This window comes from Camarhynchus parvulus, chromosome 1, assembly GCF_901933205.1.
Source record: "Camarhynchus parvulus chromosome 1, STF_HiC, whole genome shotgun sequence".
NCBI classification, from domain to species: domain Eukaryota; kingdom Metazoa; phylum Chordata; class Aves; order Passeriformes; family Thraupidae; genus Camarhynchus; species Camarhynchus parvulus.
In genome coordinates, this window is record NC_044571.1 from 9,268,069 (window position 1) to 9,288,344 (window position 20,276).

Below are 20,276 nucleotides of genomic sequence, written 5' to 3' on the forward strand. Positions count from 1 at the left end.
TCCCCAACTTGGCCCCGGTGGCACATCTGCAGCGTCCAGGCCTGGGCTCCTCAGAGCAAGAAAGACAAGGAGCTCTTGGAGAGGGTGCAGCAGAGACCACAGAGGTCATGAGGGGTCTGGAACATCTCTTATGAGGAGGGATGGCAGGAGCTCGACCTGGTTAGTTTGCAGAGAAGATTCAGAGCAGATCTCATTTATGCACATAAATATCTCAAAGTGGCGCCAAGAGGGCGGTCACAGAGTCCTCAGTGGTACACAGCGACAGAACGAGGAGCAACGGCCATAACTAAAAGAAGTTCCACCTCAGCAGGAGGGAGAACTTTATGTCGAAGGTGCCGGAGCACTGGAACAGCTGCCCAGTGAGGGCAAGAAATCCCCCTGTCTGGAGACACTGAGACTCCACCTGAACACGGTCCTGTGTCACCGGGCCGGGCCGGGCCGGGCCGGACCGAGCCCATCCCTACCCGGCCGGACCTAGCCGAACCCAGCCGGACCGAGCCGAACCCAGCCGGACCGAGCCGAAGCCAGCCGGACAGAGCCGAAGCCAGCCGGACAGAGCCGAACCGAGCCGAGTTCACCCGAGCCCGCCCGCGCCTCCTGCTCCCATTGGTTGGTTTTCCCGCGTCCGTTGCTAGGCGGCCGTTGCTAAGCGGGCGGCCGGGCAGGCCATGGCGGAGCGATGGCGGGACGTGTGCGGGGTGCGCATCGCCCCGGCCGAGCTGCGCTTCACCGACGCCGTGCCGGGGAGCTCCTACCGCGCCGCGGTCACCGTGCAGAACCTGCGGGCGGGCGCCTGCCACCTGCGGCTGCTGCCGCCACAGGAGCCCCAGGTGAGGGCCGGCCGCGAGGGAGGCGCGGGGCGTGCCCGCGGCCGCCTCTCTGCGAGCAGCGGCCTCGCACCGCTCCAGCCTGCGGGAACAGAGGCAGAACCAAGAGAACCCTGAGCTTCCCGGTTCTCTGTTCTCCTGAAGCTGTGAGCAGTTTAGAGAGAGCTTCCTTCTTTCTAAAATCCATAGTTTCACTACAAATAAATAGGCTTTCCTTACTACATCAGCCATTAACAGTTGGACTTGATGATGCTGGAGGTCTTTTCCAGCCTGAGTGGTTCTGTGATCAAGTCCCAAATACTGCTTTGCGCACTCCAGAATTCATCCCGCAAGAAGTCCATGAGTTTCTCATAATTCCAGGGAACATTCTGTAAAAATGAGTCACTTTGCTGTGCTGTGAACACCAAATCTGGGAAGTGACAGCTCTCTTACCTCGTTTCTAAGTTGTATACCTTTTTGACTGGAATAGTCCCCTTGGGGTGCTTGGTTTCTCAGAGCTTTCTCAGAAAAGAGGAGGTTTAAGCTTTCTCAGAAAAGAGGAGGTTTGCAATCTTTTCTGAAGATAGTATGATTGCTATTAATAACATCTGATAAATTCTGGAAGAGTCATTGCATGTCCAGGCCTTTTGAAGGCAAACGCATCTCTACAATTCTAACCAGTTGAGTCCTTGTAACCCATGTGGCTCCAGCAAAAGCCTGCTGTGGTTATTGGTTTATTGTTTTTAAATTATGCCAAAATTCAGATAAAAAGGTTGGGTTGAACTGGCATCAGGAGTTGAACAGAAGCTGATGTTGCCTTTTGTTCATAGCAGCTTGAACTATGAATAATTCAGGATAGTCATCAATCTGATTTTCAGACAATTGAAGTACCTTGGGTAATTTCACTATCTGGGTAGTGAGCCTTTCTTTTTGAGGGTGAGAGTGGCAGCTTGATTCTTACTAAAAACTGTAACTGAAGACTACAGTTTAATAAGAATGAGCTGGAAACTGTTGAGATTGCTTGATTTGGTAGGGCTGTGCTTATTCTGTTTTGTTACTTTTCATCAGCCTTATCAATTTTTCATGTGCTCCAGAAGCAGAAAGGCAGAGTCAGTTTTAGGAAAGAGAAAAGGGTACTGAATCATAGTTTTGTGGTGTTTCCCTCTGTGATCAACTCTTGCCTTTTGCTGTGTATTTTTATGGCATTGTACATGAGATTTACCAAGATGACAGCTAGGGGACAGGATTCCAATTCACACCCTCAGCTCCAGAAAGGTCTGTTGTGTTGACCCTTCTCATTCCCAGACCTGGTGTTGCTGTCTGTGATTACAAGGCTCTGAAGTGTAGGACTCCTCTGAAATACATTCTGGTGCATTACATGCACAGAGTGCCAGCACTGAAAAATAACCTTCCCTCAGCTGTCATAGTGCATGGCCAAGAAATGCCTTCCAACGAATAAAGCTCACAAGCAGTTTTCTATAGGCTTCATTGAATATTCCTACTACAAAATACTAATTTTGCCTTGTATAAAATGAATATGCTTGGATGTTTAATTCTTTTTAGAGAGCAGATAGATTCTACACACCTCAGAATTAAAACATGGCTATTCTTTCAATATCAAGCCCATAATCATGATGTGCATGACATGAATCTCCTTTAGCTGAGTATTTCTACTGCTGTGAGGATTCTAAAGGAATAGAAGGAGATGCTCGGGCAACAGAAACAGCAAGTTGTAAATTATGTTTAAAACATAAACTAGAACAGAAAACTTAGAGAATACTGGGAAGACACATGTCTTTCAAAAATAAAACATATTTAAACTGGACATAAAGAGCAGAAGCCCACTGTGCATGGGGTAATGTGAATTTTAAGGAGACTGAACCACCAGAGAAGTTCTAGATTTACTTTGAGGCTTTTCTAGGAATGTGGGAAATGCTGGATTTCCCTCTGTGTGCTGCTGGGTTACTTGTTTCTTCTGTTCAAGTAAAGGTGTGGGAGGTGTTTTATGTAAACAGATGCTTGCTGACAACAAGTCCAGTATAATTTTTTTGAGAGAGGAAAGAGTGCTTTCCATCCTTCTGGATTTTTTTCTTTCATTTGACTCCCAGCACTGGAGGTGCCTTGGGCTTTTTAAGCAGATTTTCAATGAACAGTGAGACTTTCTGTTGATGTCAATCAGAGCTAGAAGAAACTCTTACCTTCTCCCCTTTTGTTGCTGCTTTGAACTGAGACTTAATCCTTATTATTTTCTCAGGTTCTCAGGCACTAAAAATATTCTTCACTGAGTAATAGCTGATTTAATTTTGTGTTGCTACAGAAGGTTTTTTTTGTAGCTGTCTTGGAAAGACTAGAAAATTTGGCTAATTCATTCTGTCTTTCACTTTTCCTCTAAAAAGTCTGAACAATAAATAGGGGAGTTGAAATTATAAAATCCTACATATAAGTCCATGGTAAGTTTTAAATCAATCTTTGTGTTCTTCTGAAAATGAACTACATGCATATCCTCCTTAATCGGGAAATGTGTAACACTTTTTTTCTTTTTTTAAATTGCAGTTTAAATTGATTGTGGAAAATCCAGAAAAACTCCTTGCATCTGGACTTCAAGTTAAAGCTGCTGTGGAATATACTCCCAAGTGTGCAGAAAATCTTCATGATAAACTAACTCTTTTAGTAGATGATGACATAGTTCATATCCCCGTGCTTGGGTATGATATTTAAAGTTCATGAGCTGCTGTTAATATTTGCAGTTTAATGTTGTGGAAAGTTTACTTCTGCATGTCAGTTATGGCTTTCTAATTAGTCTGTCAATTGCATAGAAAACAAACAGTAAATTTTCTTAGAAAAGTAAGATACTTATTTTTTTTTTTCCGAGCAGCACATGGTTAAGAAATTCATTGGGGTGATACCCCTCTAAAATCATAGAGAGTCTGAATTTTTAGTTTTGCCTTATTCTAACTTTGTTATGATAATGTTGATAATTTTGAGTGCTGTATTATTAGACATGTCAACAACTACTCTTAACATCTTCTGTTCATACTGAATCACTGATATAGAACACTTTACCGTAATTGTCCATAACAGTTACAAATCTAGATTATAGTGAAACATATCTTGCCTAATTCTAAAAATACAGTGCATGTTTTAGAGCAATGTCACTTGTTCAAGGATTTTTTGAAATTTTTATCAGACCAGTATTGTGCAGGTAAAGCCACTTAGGATGATAATGCTACTGGTGACTCCTTTCTGGAAAGGAATTGCAATAAATTAAAGAATTTCATATCTTCATGTTTAAGTGTCTTTTGCAGGGGAAACACTGACAGGTTTTAATAATTATTTTTTTGCGTGCTTGGAAAAGCAAGTATACTTTATGATTTTTTTAATCAGCATTTTACAAAATGTGTTTTGTGTCATGCAAAAGCAGTAAATTCCAGCTTCATGGAAAAACCCCAACCAACAAACCAAAGCAAAAAAATAAACCTGACACTGTGTTAAAACTCTAACCCCACACCTTTTAACAAAACTACCTCCTTTTTGCAGGTCTGTATCTATTAGAAAATCTCATTGCATTTAGGATGTATGCTTATTTCTGTCCACTTGGGAAAGGAACTACTTGTATCTTGAGAGGAGAAATACTTCTGTTTCATTCTTCCAATAAAGCTTCTTGTAAGAATGTCTGGATACTTGGAAAGTAAAATTTTTACAATTGTTTTGAATGTACTCTAGCTTTGATAGCTGATTACTATTTTTTTTTCATTTTTTTGCCACATTCTGCTGGTCTAGCATCATGTGTTTCAAGAATTTATTAAATTTTTTTTACATTACAATTAATTATCAAAGAGAATTAAAAAGTGTATTGCAACTCCTGAAAACAAATTCTCTTGTGACATTTATTGATTAATTTTTTTTCTCTGTCCCTTCCTTCCCCCTCCCCATCCCTTTATGCAGTAGAGTATTTGGGCAGGGTCTACCTTGCTTGACCTATTATATTTATTTTTCTTGTCCATTATTTCTTCTGTACTGTATGTGACACAGATCAGGAGATGGAATTGCTCCTACAGGTTCCTATTTGTGGCTAAAAGGAAATAGTCTGATGTGCTGATGTAGAATTCCAATTGATTTGAAACAGTTTATGTGAGATCGCAGGTGTCATTGTATTAAAAATTGGAGTCTTTAAAATACAAGTTTCCTGAGGCATGATCTTTCCATTTTGGCTAAAAAGTACCCAATACAGTGATGTCATCTCACTGGCTGAGGTTCTTAAGTAAATAATAAAAGTAGCTCATGTCTTGTGTCATTACCCACTTCTGTCTGTTGTTGAAGTCACATAAAGTATGTCTCAAACACAAAACTGTAAACTGGAATTACTTCTCTGCTTTTAGTTCAGGCAGCTCATAATGAATTGTGATGAATTATTTGGTCTTATTTTTTGATGCAACTAACTCAGGATAGTTTTACTTAAAATACTGTAATGAAGTAAAGATGCAATAGAAATGTGTGCATTCAATTTTGACTAATCATTTATAGCTATATTGTTTTAAATTTAGAGTACTGAATCATTAAACAGGCTGATAGATAAGTACCTCTCTCTTAGATCTTCCCTTGTGTATACTGTAGAGCTGAAGTGAGTTGCCAAAACCTTGATAGGATAACTAGTACAAAAAGAGAACTCTCTTCCACTGCAGTGCTTAATCAAATTTATTTGAAAATGCAAAGATATTTTCAAGTTTTGGGAAATAATATGTTGTCTTTTCTCTGCAGATTGATTCCATACTGTGATCTGGAAATACAGTCAGAGGTTGATTTTGGTGAAATGATTGCAAACAGTAAACTAGTTACTAAACAGATTAGTATTTCTAACCGTGGAACAATTGCAGGTAAATATTTAGTATGCATTAAATCATACAAATATTTTTTTTACTGAAAAAAAATATTTTATGCAAGTCAATACTTCAGTGACCAAGTAGCAATTAACTTGGATTTTGGGTTATGCAGATGATGAGTATTCTAGCTGCAGGTGTTGTACATGGCTCACTGTTTATGTAGCCAGTACTACACTGCCATTTAGGAAAGAAAAAATACTTTAGAACTTTGAAAATTTTGTGATTTCTCTACTTTTGAATCCCATTTGGAAGATGTAGAAATAATAGTTGCTCATTGCCTTAGTGTGCCCAGCATAGACAGTAGCAAATCACATCTGCTCTTGCTTTGTGCTGTTGTGATCCCCAGACCTGTCTCTTGAATAAACAACAGCAAGTCCCTGAACTTTCTGAGCTGAAATCCTCTGTGATGGGAATTGAATTGTATTTGTTGCTAGAAGATAATGAGAGGCCTTTTATCTTGCTGCCATAGCTTTTGAAATCCTGCAGCTTTTACAACAGGCACATCCTTAAATTTCTGTCAGCAGCTATTCCAAGGAGAGTAAGAAACATGGACAAAGGAGTTTAAGAATGCTTATGTGATCCAGATAACCTGTTTGACTGCCTTTTGCACTGGAGAGAGTTGCAAATACCTTTCTCCAGAGGCAGGGTAGCAACTATGCTGAGTTTCAAACAACAAATTTAAGGCAGTTAATTATTTTTGTTCCTCATTTGTACAGCTGCTTGTTACATTAAAGGCTCTCTTTTTCTTTGCTTTAGGCCAAAGTTGTAGGAAGATTTCTCCCCTAGGTTTTCATATGAAATATTGTACCAAGAGAAAATAACATGATTACAGAAACACAGAGTTGCAATAGTAAAAAAAAAACAAAATAAAAAAAAGCAAATTTCTGTCTAGATTAAGAAGAATCTTTTCAGAAGCAAATCTTTGCTTTTCAGAAGCAAATATTTTAATTTTTTTTTCCATAAAGTAAATGGAGAAATAATTGCGGATGTTTTTCCTAGCCAGTTCTTCTTAAAGATGTAGTATGTTGTTTATATAATTGGGTCTTTCTCATATATGCTAAATTAATACTTTAAAATGAGACAACCTACAGTGTGTATATATATATATATATATATCTATATCTATATATATATCTCTCTAGATATATATACCTACAGCTAAGTTGTATGATAATTATGTTTTTTTCATATTGTGTAGGGAACTGTTTCTAGTTATAAACTCAGTTGCATGGTACATGCAGGCTACATGGTGGAGTTTTATAGGATTGGATGAAAATCAGAAAGAAAGTGATGGTTAGTAAAGGATGTCTTGGGGACAGATGAGGGAAGAGCAGCTGAATCTGTGTTTCTGCAGGCTCTGTAAGTCATAACACAACAGGTCACAGTAACAGGCAGCATGTAAACTCTGTGAGCAGGAGATGCTCTGTGCTGGCCTGAGACTCAAGGATTGCATTTCACCTGTCTTTCTATGCACTGAAGGAGTCCTTTGGTCCTGCTTCTGATCTCACATCAGAGATTGTCTTTTATATTAAATCCAAGAGTGCATTTTTTGTACATTTGAAGCAATTTCTTTTTTTTAATGATATAATGTCAGATAATGTTGTTGGTTAAATACTGGGTTTTTTCACATTTTAAAAAATATTTGTATAACCTAGAAATATTTACTGTTCTCTTCTGCAGTAACTTGTCTTGGGTGTGGACCAAATAATAGGAACTGTTGTTACCCTGCAGCGTGCACTTAACTTTTTGGCATCTGTAGCTGTAAATAACTTGCAGGTGTTATTTACAGCTACTTCATGATATAGTCGCTTTTTTTTTGGAATGTTAGTACCTTTCCTGTTACAATCACAGCTGAAAAAAATGGAATTGGACATGTGGGTGTAATAATTATAGAAAACCTGGAAATTATGATCTACTCTTGCTTAGAAACACCTTGTAAAAAGGTTAAGTCTATGTTTCCTGTTTTCATAGGAAGATAAACTGCTTGTGAACATTTGCATTATGTGTTGTATAATTTCAAGTGTGTAATAGAAGCATATAAATCTACAGCTTTATATTGTATAGCATGCTGTTGATTGCTCTGGGGTTTTTTAGGTGTATTTAAAATATCATATGATGGGGTGGTCCTGCTTAACATAAAACCTGTCAGAGGAGTCGTAAAGCCAAAATCTGCAAGGAAAATTCGAGTGGATGTCTGCACAGATGTGCCTGGAGTCATCAAAGAAGTGATGAAGTGAGTGTATGACTGAAGAAATACAGCTCAGTAAATTCTGCTTTTGTCTGTTATTAATTCGACTCTTTACTATGAATGTTGATCTAAAAAATTAAGTTCCTAAGTTTCAGTTGCTGTCTTTAACATTTAGTTTTATTAAATTAATTTGATTGTTACAGTATCTCCACAGAAAAGTAATGCGTAAATTGTATACCTGGCTGGGTTAATAAAAATCTTCCATAATTTGTAATGATCTGGGATGTTTGCACACTTCTCAGAATAAAAATAACAAGGAGCTTTTGTATCTTTTACCTTTCTGCACATCCTGTCATCCTTAATTTTCTTACCTTCTGCAACTGCATGTTTTCTTTTAACTCTATGTATTTCAGGAGTCTCAGAAACATTCTGGTGTCATTGGGAATATTTATTTTCACTGGAGGGAATGTATTTGCAACACTGGAGTAGATTGCTTTTAATGCATATCTTACAGAATCCTAGAATCCCAGCATGGTTTGGCTTGGAAGGGACTTTAAAATCCTGTATTTCCAACCCCTCTGCCATGGTCAGGGACGTTCCACCAGACCAGGTTGTTCAGAGCCACGTCCAGTCTGTCCCTGAACACTTCCAGGGGTGGGGAGTCCACGACCTCTTTGGGCAGCGTGGGAATTTGTTGGGTGTTTTGTTTTGGTGATTTTTGGAATCATCAAGATCAAGCTTCTGGGCAGAAGTAGCTGCAGTTCTTTCATGCTTATTCAGATGAACTTCTAGCTCCTGTTCCCTACAAGAAAATTAGCTGTTATATACTAAAATTGGTATTTAGATACAAAGACTCTGAGGGATAAGAGCAGTGTCTCTTGGTCTGTGGACACCTCCTGATTCTTTGTAGTTGTTACTTCTGTCATTTCAAACATTTAAAAAAAGTCAAAATCAAAACCAAAACTCCCATCATGTAATGTGTGATTTTTCCTGACTGGTGGTATTCCTGTTAGGGCATTGTCTATGACATGCTCACTTGCCCTGCTCTCACACTTAGTTTATCTATGGAAAACCAGTGATTTGAATGCTTGGATTGGGCAATTTTTTTCTTTTTGGCACAGATTCTAATACAAAGCAAACTAACCAAACTGATTATTTCTAACTCTTCTCTACATAACCTCTTGCTGCTCTTACTGGCAGAGTGGAGCTGGAAAGTCGTGGCTGCGCTGAAGTATGGGTCAAAGGTGTTGTGGTTGAACAAGTTCTTAAAGTTCTTGGAGTGAATTGTGGAAAAGTACTGAAGTGCATTAACTTTGGACCTCTTTACTTTGGGACTTCAAAGACAGAACAAATATATTTATATAATGAAAGCCCTGAGTGTATGGATTGGGTAGCAGTACTGGAAGACAATGCCATTGGAGGAGAGATGGTAAGAAACTGCTCTGGTTCTTCTTTTAGCTGAAAACTTGTTTTCATTTCTGCTTTTGCATTTTTTATTTCTCAACATTTGTCTTCTAGTATTGTTTACTATGTCATACTATTTCCTTGTCAATAGGCTTTCTGAAACACTTGTCCAACCAATACGTTTGTTATTTCAATTTAACCCTAGAATTGAGTTTTTCAGTTATTATTTAGTAGGAGTTACCAAAATAAAATTTGAGCTCTAAGATGGTAATGATCTGTGATTTCACTTGTTTTTCTCAGATAGTGAAATAATCTGAGAATCATGTTTAAAAAAGAGAATTCAAGACATTGACATGAAATTGATTTAAAATTTGGTTAATTAGCCATGTGCTGTGTAACTATGTGATTGCCATTTTCTGTGTTATGTCATTCTATTTGTTATATGTGAAAATGTGTGTGTAGGAATAAAAACAAACACAAAAGGGAAAGCAGAACAAACTTCTGAATATCAAAATATTCAATTATCAAATATCAAAATATTCAATATTTTGAATTTTTTTTAGGGGACAGATCTTCAGGGGAGTACAGATGCTGTTTTACATGACTTAAGCCTGAAAACTAAAGATGTAGATGTTTCCACCTTGATCTTGTGTGCTCCCAATCAAGGAACTTTAGAGCCTTATGAAAAATCTTTGATTACAGTCTGCTTTAGTCCAGAGTGAGTGAGTGATACGAATTAAATGCACACACATTCACAAGCTGGTTGGTCTACACTGTTTTGCAAGAGCTGTGTTAGAGAAAATTTTGAATTAATTTGTCTGCAAATTATTTCTGAGTTATTTCTTATGTATTTATGTGTGTTAAAATAAGTTTCTTGTTGTGATTCTGCAAATAAGAAAGTAAAACCTGAAGTGTTTCTATGATTTTATGTTTTATAATACCCTAAGTGTATATTTGGACCAAAAATTGGTTAAGATGATTTTGTGAGAATAAGAATTTTATTTGATTTTGCTGCATATTAAGCATCAAGAGAGTAAAACATTTCGGAGAACTGTCATCTCATAAAAAAAATCCAACCCAAAACAAAAGCCAAAACTAAACATAAAGAAACATTTCTTCTTAGATGAGAAAAAGAAAAAGCAAATGCCCTCTTGCCATTTTCCCTTACTTAAATCCAGTACAGGTAGTTATTATGCATGTGATATTAGTTTAGAAAACTGTTGAAGGCTAGAAAAGCTATCAAATTACCAATATAATAAGCACACATATATTGATGAGCTTAAATTTGTTATTATTTGCATTTTCTGAAGGGAAGTATAAAGGTAATTTGTTCAAGCTGTTATGACAACAAAGAAGCCAGACTGGATGTCAAAAACACGTCGTGATTTTTTTGTGGGTTTGGAGGTTTATTTTTTTTTTACCATCTTTTAATTTGAGATTGTGACTCTTCCAGAAAATTTGAAAGAGACTTTGAAGTGAATGACGCATCACCAGTTCAAGATTATGTCGTGTTTCTGAGATTTGAAACTGCTGGGAAGAGAGGTGGCTCTCTGCAGAACCTCAGTGGTGGTGCCACAGCAACCACAAGTATGTTAAAAATGGATAGTCACCATCAGAAATGTATATGAGGATGATGAAACTGTGTATCTTGACTTTTTAAACTTAAAAAAAATCTTGATTGTCTTAATAGTTTTATGGTAAGCCTGTTTTGTATGTTTGTTTATATCAACACAAATAAATAAACTTGCATCTTGAATGCACTAAAACCTCTTTGAACAGTGAGTAGAGAGGATTTATGTGTGTCATTAATGAAAACCTATCACTTTATTTTAAATTATAATAATTATAAATGCAAATATTTGAGGGAAATAAAACACCCCCAATCATTTGCAAGTCACTAACACTTTTGTAATAGCAAGTTTTGTGCATTTTCAAGTCCATGTTTTTTCATCCTCAACTTTCTTATTGAGGCAGTGCATTATCTAACAGCTATTAGAAGTAAAGATCTCTGTGTTATGTTTATAAAAACTGCATTATAAAATATACTGGTTTGTAGTATTATTTTGTTTTTGTGACTATACAACTACAGCATGACTTTCCTGGTAGTGAGATGATGGATGTGAGAGGGATTTTGTTTGTTTGCCTGTTTTTGTGTTTGTCTAATGCAGGCAGTCATTCTCGTTACGTGGACTTAGCTTTGATGGGTTCTGGGTTTCCTGTGATATTAACTTTTAAGCCAGGAACAGTAATTAATTTTGAGGACTGTTATTTGGGTGAACAAACACAAGTTGCATGCACAATGAAAAATGAATCTGAGTTCCTTCCAGTAATGTTCAGATTCCGCAAGACTGCTCACTTCAGTGTTTCTCCTGCAAGAGGAAAAATTAAAACAAAATCTGAAAAGGTAACTCCCTCTTTCTCTTTGGTTATGTAACTGTGCAGATTATTTTACAGTGGTTAGCAGTGGAATTTTTTGAAAGTAAACTAGAGGAATTTCTTTTCAGTAGCAATGGCTTTTAATATCAGCCAAATACATTGTTTTTATAGTCCCTTAATTTTCTTTCCCTACTCCAGGAAGCAACAAATATAATTTTAAATTAGGAAAAAAGATTGGAGCACTAAGGCAACTTTATAAGGGTTTTTCCATCTGTATTTTTTTTTAATTTTGCTGATTTGAGAAGATTGATTTATATGCAAATATTTTTGAAGAATACTTTTAATTTGTTTCAGTGAATCACAAATTCTCAAGAAAGATAATTTTTTTAATGGAAGAAACTTGGCAAACAGTAAGTCAAATATGTAAACATTTACAATGTCTCCAACCAGTAAGTCAGGGCACAAGATTTCTCTCAGAAGTGAAAAATGAGTTTTGATGTGTCACATTTTTATGTTTCCTTATATTGCTAATTTTAATGTGCTTCTTGGCATATTCTGCAAGCCCTGTTTTGAATGCCTGTCTTAGAGGTAAGTGTGGAGAGAAGTGACTCAGAGACTCAATCATATAGAGAATTACACAAAACTTCGCTCTTTATTGTCTCATATGTCTCATAATGAGTTTTCTTTTCCAGGAAGTGAGGATTTCATTTTCTCCACATCAAATAGGAAAATTTGAGATGAAGCAAATTATTGATATCATTGGTACAGGAGTAGATAAAAATAATGTAGATGTTTTGAAGACAAAACCTTTTCATCAAATATATTTGACCTTACATGGTGTGTGCAAATCTAAACGAACAAGCGTTGTATTCACAATTAATCCTGGTAAGATGCTAAAAACGTAAGTGACAAGTGATAAAATCTTTTAAAAGCATATTTTTAGCCTTTTAAAAGTGATTTTTTTACTATTTTTAGTTTGCTTGTGAAAAGTAATATCTCATTGAGACTGGAGGGAATGCTCAGTTGTATAACATATATCCAATAAGACTGCAAAACAAAAGCTAAAATAATGGTACAAATGGTGTCAAAAATTGAACTATTAAAGCATAAGTTTCATCATATGATATTCTGACATTTATAAGGTTCAGTTTTTGCAAGCAATGCCAAGCTACAGTGTTAGATGTTTCAGGAGTGAATGGAGAGATATGTAAAGCACAGGAAGAACTAGGAAAGATAACAGAATATTTTTCATTGATTCAAAGTTACTGCTGCCAGATGAACTTGCCAGTTCATACAGCCTGCTACAGCTCCTGTGTCCACTGACTCTTCCCATCCAGTGAAGCCTGTGCCAGCATGAAGAGTCTTTCAGGATATCCAATAATTAGTCTATGATTTGTTCTTCGTGTTCCAAATGTTTTCCACAAACAGCCGCTTTGCAGTAGATTTGACTAAGCTGTCACTGGATTATAAACCTGTCATGGCAAACATTATTTTTTTCTAACCTCAAATGTGCTGCAGCCTCTGCAGCACCAGTGCAATCTCCTAACCTGTGCACTGGTGCACTGGTGGCTGTGTGTAGATCAGGAAGGGAACTTGAATTCTCTTTAGCTGCTGCCAGCTTGAGATACAGTCCCTAATAAGAAACGTTTTTTCCATTGTGGGGGAGAAAAAAGTGAAAGTTACTGGAAATCATGGTAAAATGCTGTTCTGCCTACAAGTGCTGGAATAAACAGTGGGCATTCCTGGTACTTTCTGGAAGGTGTTTCCGATCCGTGGCTATCAACCATGGTTTGATGAGAAACTGAAGTTTGGCAATATCCTTGTTTATTTTTGAAATCCAGAGCTCCTTTAGTTTTCCTGCTTCAGAAACCCAGTTAGAAGAAGTGGGTTTTTTTGGATCAAAGACTTAATGTGGTATTCAAGTTTTTCAGGCTTTCTACATGCTCTTGTCTACCATTTGCTCTATTAATGTTCTGTTCTGATCCATTTTTATAAACCATCCAGGTTTATAAAAACTTTACGAGGGGTATCTACGTTTTGCTTTTAGGCTTCATTGAAGTGTGGAGAAAAAATGATTTTGTTTTTAGATCCTTTTCTAGATGGTTCTATATCTTCCTGTTACCTTCTCCCAGTGTCTGTGAATGAGTATGTGTAGTTGTGTCTCTGTATTCAGGTGAAGGCAGGGGAGAGACAGAAATGAAGCTTCTTGCAAACTGTGCCTTTCTGGCCAGTGAAAGTTGTAATAACTCCTATGGATTAGAAGATGGAAAGTAGTTTTTGATTTTTTGTTGATGGATTAAAGTAAGGCTGAAGTGGGTAAAAAATATGTTTCATGATAATTTTTTTTTTTTTTGCAGGTGAGGGAGGAAAGGGCAGTTGAAGTTTGACCTTATTTCTGCCATAATTTTCGCTTTAATGTTAATTTATATGTGCTTTTTTAAAACTAGATAGAAAGAAATCTGAGCTGTCTTTTTAGTAGTTCTAGCTTGGGAGGTTTTGTCAGAATTCATGCCTCTGTTTGCAATTCTTAAGACAAGGTTTGGGACGCTGGGATTGGTGTTGTGGAGGCAGCTCTGAGTGTCTGATGATGTGTCTCTGCAAGACATAGCATCACAGCTGGACACAGCTGGTTTGAGCTCTGGCTTTTGTTTCTGTGATCCGGGTCAAGGTAGCAGTTGGCTCTTGGCATGATGTGAATGGCTTCTTCCCGCTTTTCTGAGGAAAACACTATGGGATGGGTGACTGACTGTCGTGCTGCTGGGTAGACCATTGTAAATTAGATGTATTTTCCAAGACTTTGAATTTTGTTTAGAAAATAATAGTTCAAGTTTGTTTTATTTGAATTTTAAGGTCTAACACCCTTGATTTCCAATGAAACTGGACAGTTTGTAGTTCGTGGCAGAGGACAGCTCGGTGATACAGCACCTGTGGCAATCCTTAAATCAATCCAAACACAAATCCATACTCACCGGAAAAACAGGAATCGTGAGGATGATGCACTTACAGCTTTTCCTAATGACCGTGCAGCCAGCCTTAGGCCTAGTGAATGGAATAAAAAGTACAGGTAAAAATTATGTGAATCTAATATTTAAACCCACACATTTATATATATCATATAGCAGATCAAGATTGGTTACTCATATGACAGTTCACTGGGCTTTTCTCAGGCTGAAAGTACTTTAAAATTCATTGTGTTATTGAGTCTCTTGCACATAAATTTATTGAGTTTTCTTATGTGAAACTACAAATGTAGCTATTACACTTGCAATATTTCATTTTTATGGTTGCCTTTACAAAGTCAAATATTAATAATCAGCTGGGATAAAAAGAATGTTTGAAATGAAATACATATATATCAAAATCAATTATGTTTTCATTCTAACAAGACCCAGTATCATTATACATGTGTAATGAAACTACAATTCTCTTGAAATATTTAGGACTATTTTCACAAAGACTGAGAGATATAATTATGTAGACCCAGAATTTGCTTATACTGACTCTGAACGACTGTTAAGAGAAGAAAATAAGAAACACTATGTACGCTTCATTTCCCATTTGAGACAGCGTCGTTTATAGAGAGAGGCTGCTAGGTAAGGCTTGGTTTAAAGGGTAAATAAATACTTTAGGCTTATACACAAAATATGTGAATATATGTGCAGAATTAACTTCATGGCATTGATCATACGCCTAAATTTGTCCCATGACAATATGCTTATGATATTGGGACTTGCATTTATAATGCATTCAAAACCTGGTGTTTTCAAGTATTTAGACACATAGAGATCACTTCCTGGGTGAAATGTAGGGATAGAGGCAAGGCACTTGAAATTAAGCTTAAAGTGAAGGTAAATTAAAGTGTCAAGTTTTGAGAATACTTGGTTATGGTTAATAGGAAAAAACATAACATTGATTGTTTTGGATTCTCTTTATATAATAAATATGTATTTCCAACTAGGATTTCTAGCTCACCCCAAGTGACAGATTCAATATATGAATTATTATAATTGTGTGTACTGAAGCAGATGTAATCCTTTAATCTGACTGGTCCTCTAGATTTATCTTACAATAAAAACCAAAATAATAGAAGTATTTTCAAGGTATTTTTGTGCTTGAGGGTTTTTAAAATAATGAAATATTCCTACTTAAAATATTAATTGTTTTGTTTAAAAATATTAAATAATTTAATGTTTAGATCATGGAGTGCTCAAACTTTTAGATTCTTTTTTTTTCCTTCCCTGTAGGCGGTTTTATATTTATAACAATCCTGTGAGCTTAGGCATTAAACCAGCTGAAGGTCTTAAGTCACCAAACATCTCAATCACAGATTTTCCCATGGAGAAGCCACAGCCTGAAATGCCTCCTTTAGATGACAATTGCATGTTAACTAGTCGAAAATTGGCAGAAATTGTTTCTAAATCTACAAACAAAGGAGTAAGTTAAATGCTTGAGTAGTATGTGAGCATAATGTGCTTTTCATAGAAGAAATAATAAGAATTTTGTTCCTGCTCTGAGGAAGTGTCTTGTGCCTATCACAGGTTTGGAGCTGGCTTAGTCCTATGCCATCTTCTGCCCAGGAGAAGGAAGATTGTAGTCTAACTTTGACACACAAACAGCTTCATCAAATATTCATTGGTAAGATTTTTAATTTGGTTGCTAAATGCATATAGTTGTTATAAAAGCACTTATGCATAGTAACACATTTTATGATTATAATTGTTCACCCTAAACAGAAAACAGTTTAATTTGGTAGGCAGCTTATATCCTACAGTAGTATTTCACTAAAGCTTTGTAATTCTCAGCAAATACTGAGATATGATTAGGTATCAACACGGAAAAGAAGAATTTCCTTTGAAGGCTGCTCATATCAGAACCTCTTACAGAGAAATCACCACAGCATAGTGTGAGAGCTGCTCATCCCCTTAGGCCTTGTTAATGGGTAGTACCTGGACCAGCATTAATATCAGCAAGATTCATGGAAGTGCTCCGAATATTTCTGGGAATTAACAGTGAAGATTGATGCACACAAAAACTAAAACTTCAGGATTCTCCATCAAAATAATTTCAGGATAATGTTCTGTGATGGGGAGTAACACCTTCTAAAACTTCTTAGTGACTTATTAACAACATCTGTTACTGCTACAGGTCCATTTTTAAGTCAGCTTTTCTTCAGTAAAATTTTTTTGCAGCAAAAAGAGAATTTTCAGTACTTCCTGGGCTTTTTTTAATTTTCAGTCAGGCCAGAACTTGAATAGTGTAGCTGTGTAAACTGATACACTTGGGGAAAGGAAGAACAAGATAAACATCATAATACAAAAAGTACTGAGAGTTTTGTAAGAGGTTTTATTAGTGCCGTGAGCACTCAAGTTAATTGACCAGCTTAAAAACTGGTGATAGCAGTAAACTAGGTAGTGAAGTAATTCTGTGACCATCACATGACATGAATTATCAAATGGTTGCCACATCAGGGAGCAAACCAACAGGTTGCATCCATAAACTTTCAGTGAATTGGTAACAATTTGTACTTTTAAATATCTGCTTAACAAAAAGAAGTATCTATGGTTATTAATAGTCCTGTTAGTAGCGAGCACACTGATTTCCTCTTTTACCAGTTGACTAAACCAAGCAGAATTAAAAAATAAATGTTGCTGGCTTTTGGCTTGTACTGCTGAAAACACTCACAGAACATGGATGATATTTACTTCCACATTTTAGTGATAATTTGTTCCACCACAAGATTTTTGTAGTTGTCTAAATTTGTAATTTGAAGAACTATAATGTTTGGTCGTAGCATTTAGTAGTTATGTTTCCTTACATTAGCTTTTACCTTTTAATGTTGAGGATCTTATTTCTTATATAATTCAGGTCCTTCTACTATAGATTTTGGTGATGTTTGTGTGTATTCTACAACAACCAAAGAGCTGCACATCATCAATAATTTGTCAGTTCATATTTGGATACAAATTGAGATTGGAGTTGCAGAATTGCAGGAGACATCTCCATTGTCTCAGGTGGTGCCTCCTCTCACAAAAACCCATATTCCAGTTGTGTTTGAGACAATCAATGCTGGAATGTTTAAAAAGTAAGGCTTTTTATATTTGTCTTGATTTCCATATTTTCTTGGCAATAGTAATTTGTTTTTAAAAAATCACCTGGCTGATTTTAAAGTGTAGTCATGATAATTCTTAATGGTGTACACTCATCTATGGTGATGTTGCAATAATCAATGCAGTTTTATGTTGCAAAGTTTTCCTAGTAGAATACTGTTCATTGTTTTTGATTTTACAGAACAAACAAAAGTCTGTCCTGTGAAAAGCCTTCCATAGGTAGAGGTGCATCGGGGAAAAAAAGTTGGTTATTATGGTGTATTTGCTAAGAGAAATTTTTATGGAAAATACTGTTGTCTTTCCAGCCTAGAATTCCATCACTTGCATCCATGCTCAGGTCTTTTGATACAGATCATGGGAAAATGTATAAAATAACTGTTCTCTAGTCTGCTGGTATGAATTCTATGTTTTCTAATGTTAAAATGACTGTGTGAGACTGATCATTCTTCAGGATGATCTTCACTTCTGACATGATTTAAGTAGTATGCAAAACAACTGCAAACTTTTCTCGTCAGTCTTGTGTCCACACTAAATTGCTAAGTATTTTCTTGCTAGTGGTTATATTTCAGGTAAATTTTACTCTGAATGTAACAGAGCAAATGCATAAAAATATTGAGAGAGAAATATTTTTGTGTTACAGCTCTTTCAGTTACAAAATAAACAACAAACACATTGGACATGTGCTGGTAGTTGCACATGCAAGGCCTATTGAACTTCAGCTGTCTAGAAGGGAAGTGATTTTGAGTCCTGTTTCTGGCTGCCTAGCAGGGACAGAGTTTAGAAGAACTGTGAGGGTATGCAATCCCAGGAACCAACCTGCTGGCTTTATTTGGAGACCTGTAGCTGGAGATACAAAATCTGCATTTACTATACAGCCAACCAGAGGTATGCTATGCAAATACAGTGTGTGTATGTATCTTATGTGTCAACAGTATTAAATAAGACTAACATTTAGCTGATGCTACAAACTATATTTTTAGATTTTTGTCAATATCAGTGTGTCACAAAAGCAGTGTCAGGTCACAGCTTAGCACCACAGCAGCATTCTCTGTGTAAAGCCTGTCCTGAATGCACGCTCAGTCCAGCTCCCTGCCTCCATGCCCAGCCAGCAGTGCTTGCGTAAACATTTTTCTCAGCACAGATTGCTGACATTTCAAGAGTGGGGCAGCAACATCATACAGCTCATCAGGATAGGAAATTTTCCAAAAGCACTGAATGAAGCTGCTAAAAAGTTGATGAAGGTTGAGTAACATAAATGGCATTCAGTCTGGAATTAGTCTGCATTTGCATCATGGATCAGTATTTGTTAGATGTGTGTATAGCTTTTACCTTCTCTTTGAAAAATAATATTCTGCAGGAGTATGTTGGAGCTCCATTTTTAAAGAACAAACTGCTAACTGTATTGGAATAGTGTGCTCTGATTCTTGAGAAAAGATATTTCTGCTAATACAAATTCAGACTCAGTTGCAAGCAAAAAAGTGCATATGGTCTTTCCCCAGGTTGCTATTCTGCAAGAAAGATAGTCTGTTCTTTTATTCTTCTTTTCAATGTTGACTATTAGAGTAATTCATGGCTAAAAATACCAGCAAACTTTGAGTGTTTTACTGCAGGTTACTAATAAATAGATTATGCAATGCTCATGAGAATCCAAGACCTAATTTTGCTTAATTCATCAGACTGTTCAACACCTAAGAAATGTATGCTTACATTCAGTAATAGATAGTCATTTCACTTTTATGTGCCTATGTTATTTCTAATTCTACAATGTAATTTGACAGTTGTCCATGTGTATGCTATAACATCTCAATTATGTACATATATTTAGGGTTTGTGGAGCCCTATAGTGATGTGGAGTGTGAAGTTGTTTGGCATCCAGGGTTCAGCACTCCAGAAACAGGACAATTCACCTTGTATGCGCGCAAAGGAAATTCAGTTAACTTGAAATGTTCTGCAAAGGTAACAATTCATGGGACAGCTTTAGAGAGGAAAAATGTGTGGATTTCTTTAAACAAGTAATACCTTTAAATATCTCTATCATAAGCTATTTTTTATTTGACTATTTTAATTTCATATAGCTTTTACTTAACATGTTTAACTCAAGAGTATGCTCCAAAGACATGATGGAAAAGGCAAGGCAAAGACAATTTACCTTTTCTTTGCTTTTGATGATGTTCTACCTTTGGCATCACAGCTTAGTGGTCCTTATAGATTACGGTCTAGTTATTTTGCTTGCCTAGTATGACTAAACAAATGTCGAGAGGTGATACAGCAGTTTTTTAATATATATTTATATTATTTATTAAAGGAATAAAAATCTAGGTCTGCGTGGGAAGGTATGTTTCAGAGTTTCAAGGTAACAACAGACTCCTAATTTAATTTTGTGTTGTTATTTGAAGATGATATTTGAGAAGCAATGTTCTGGGTAGTCTTCTAAACAGTGACATTCAGCTTTGGTTAGTTATTTGTTGTCTTACACTGCATACCAGGGAGTATAAAGAATAAAGAGTTTTTCTTT

At 36.5% G+C, this 20,276-nt stretch overlaps 1 protein-coding gene across 1 annotated transcript in view; it reads left to right on the plus strand.

Annotated features, from left to right (window-relative positions):
* The first annotated feature begins 668 nt into the window (after positions 1-668).
* CFAP47 (cilia and flagella associated protein 47) overlaps positions 669-20,276 on the plus strand; it is a 260,858-nt gene continuing 241,250 nt past the window's right edge. The window contains 16 exon segments of the mRNA XM_030954886.1: positions 669-830; positions 3,360-3,511; positions 5,565-5,680; positions 7,781-7,919; positions 9,075-9,303; positions 9,842-9,996; positions 10,732-10,865; positions 11,447-11,682; positions 12,347-12,539; positions 14,505-14,718; positions 15,095-15,247; positions 15,899-16,088; positions 16,193-16,289; positions 17,520-17,736; positions 18,402-18,646; positions 19,587-19,717. Of these exon segments, the coding sequence (XP_030810746.1) occupies positions 669-830; positions 3,360-3,511; positions 5,565-5,680; positions 7,781-7,919; positions 9,075-9,303; positions 9,842-9,996; positions 10,732-10,865; positions 11,447-11,682; positions 12,347-12,539; positions 14,505-14,718; positions 15,095-15,247; positions 15,899-16,088; positions 16,193-16,289; positions 17,520-17,736; positions 18,402-18,646; positions 19,587-19,717 (2,763 nt within the window).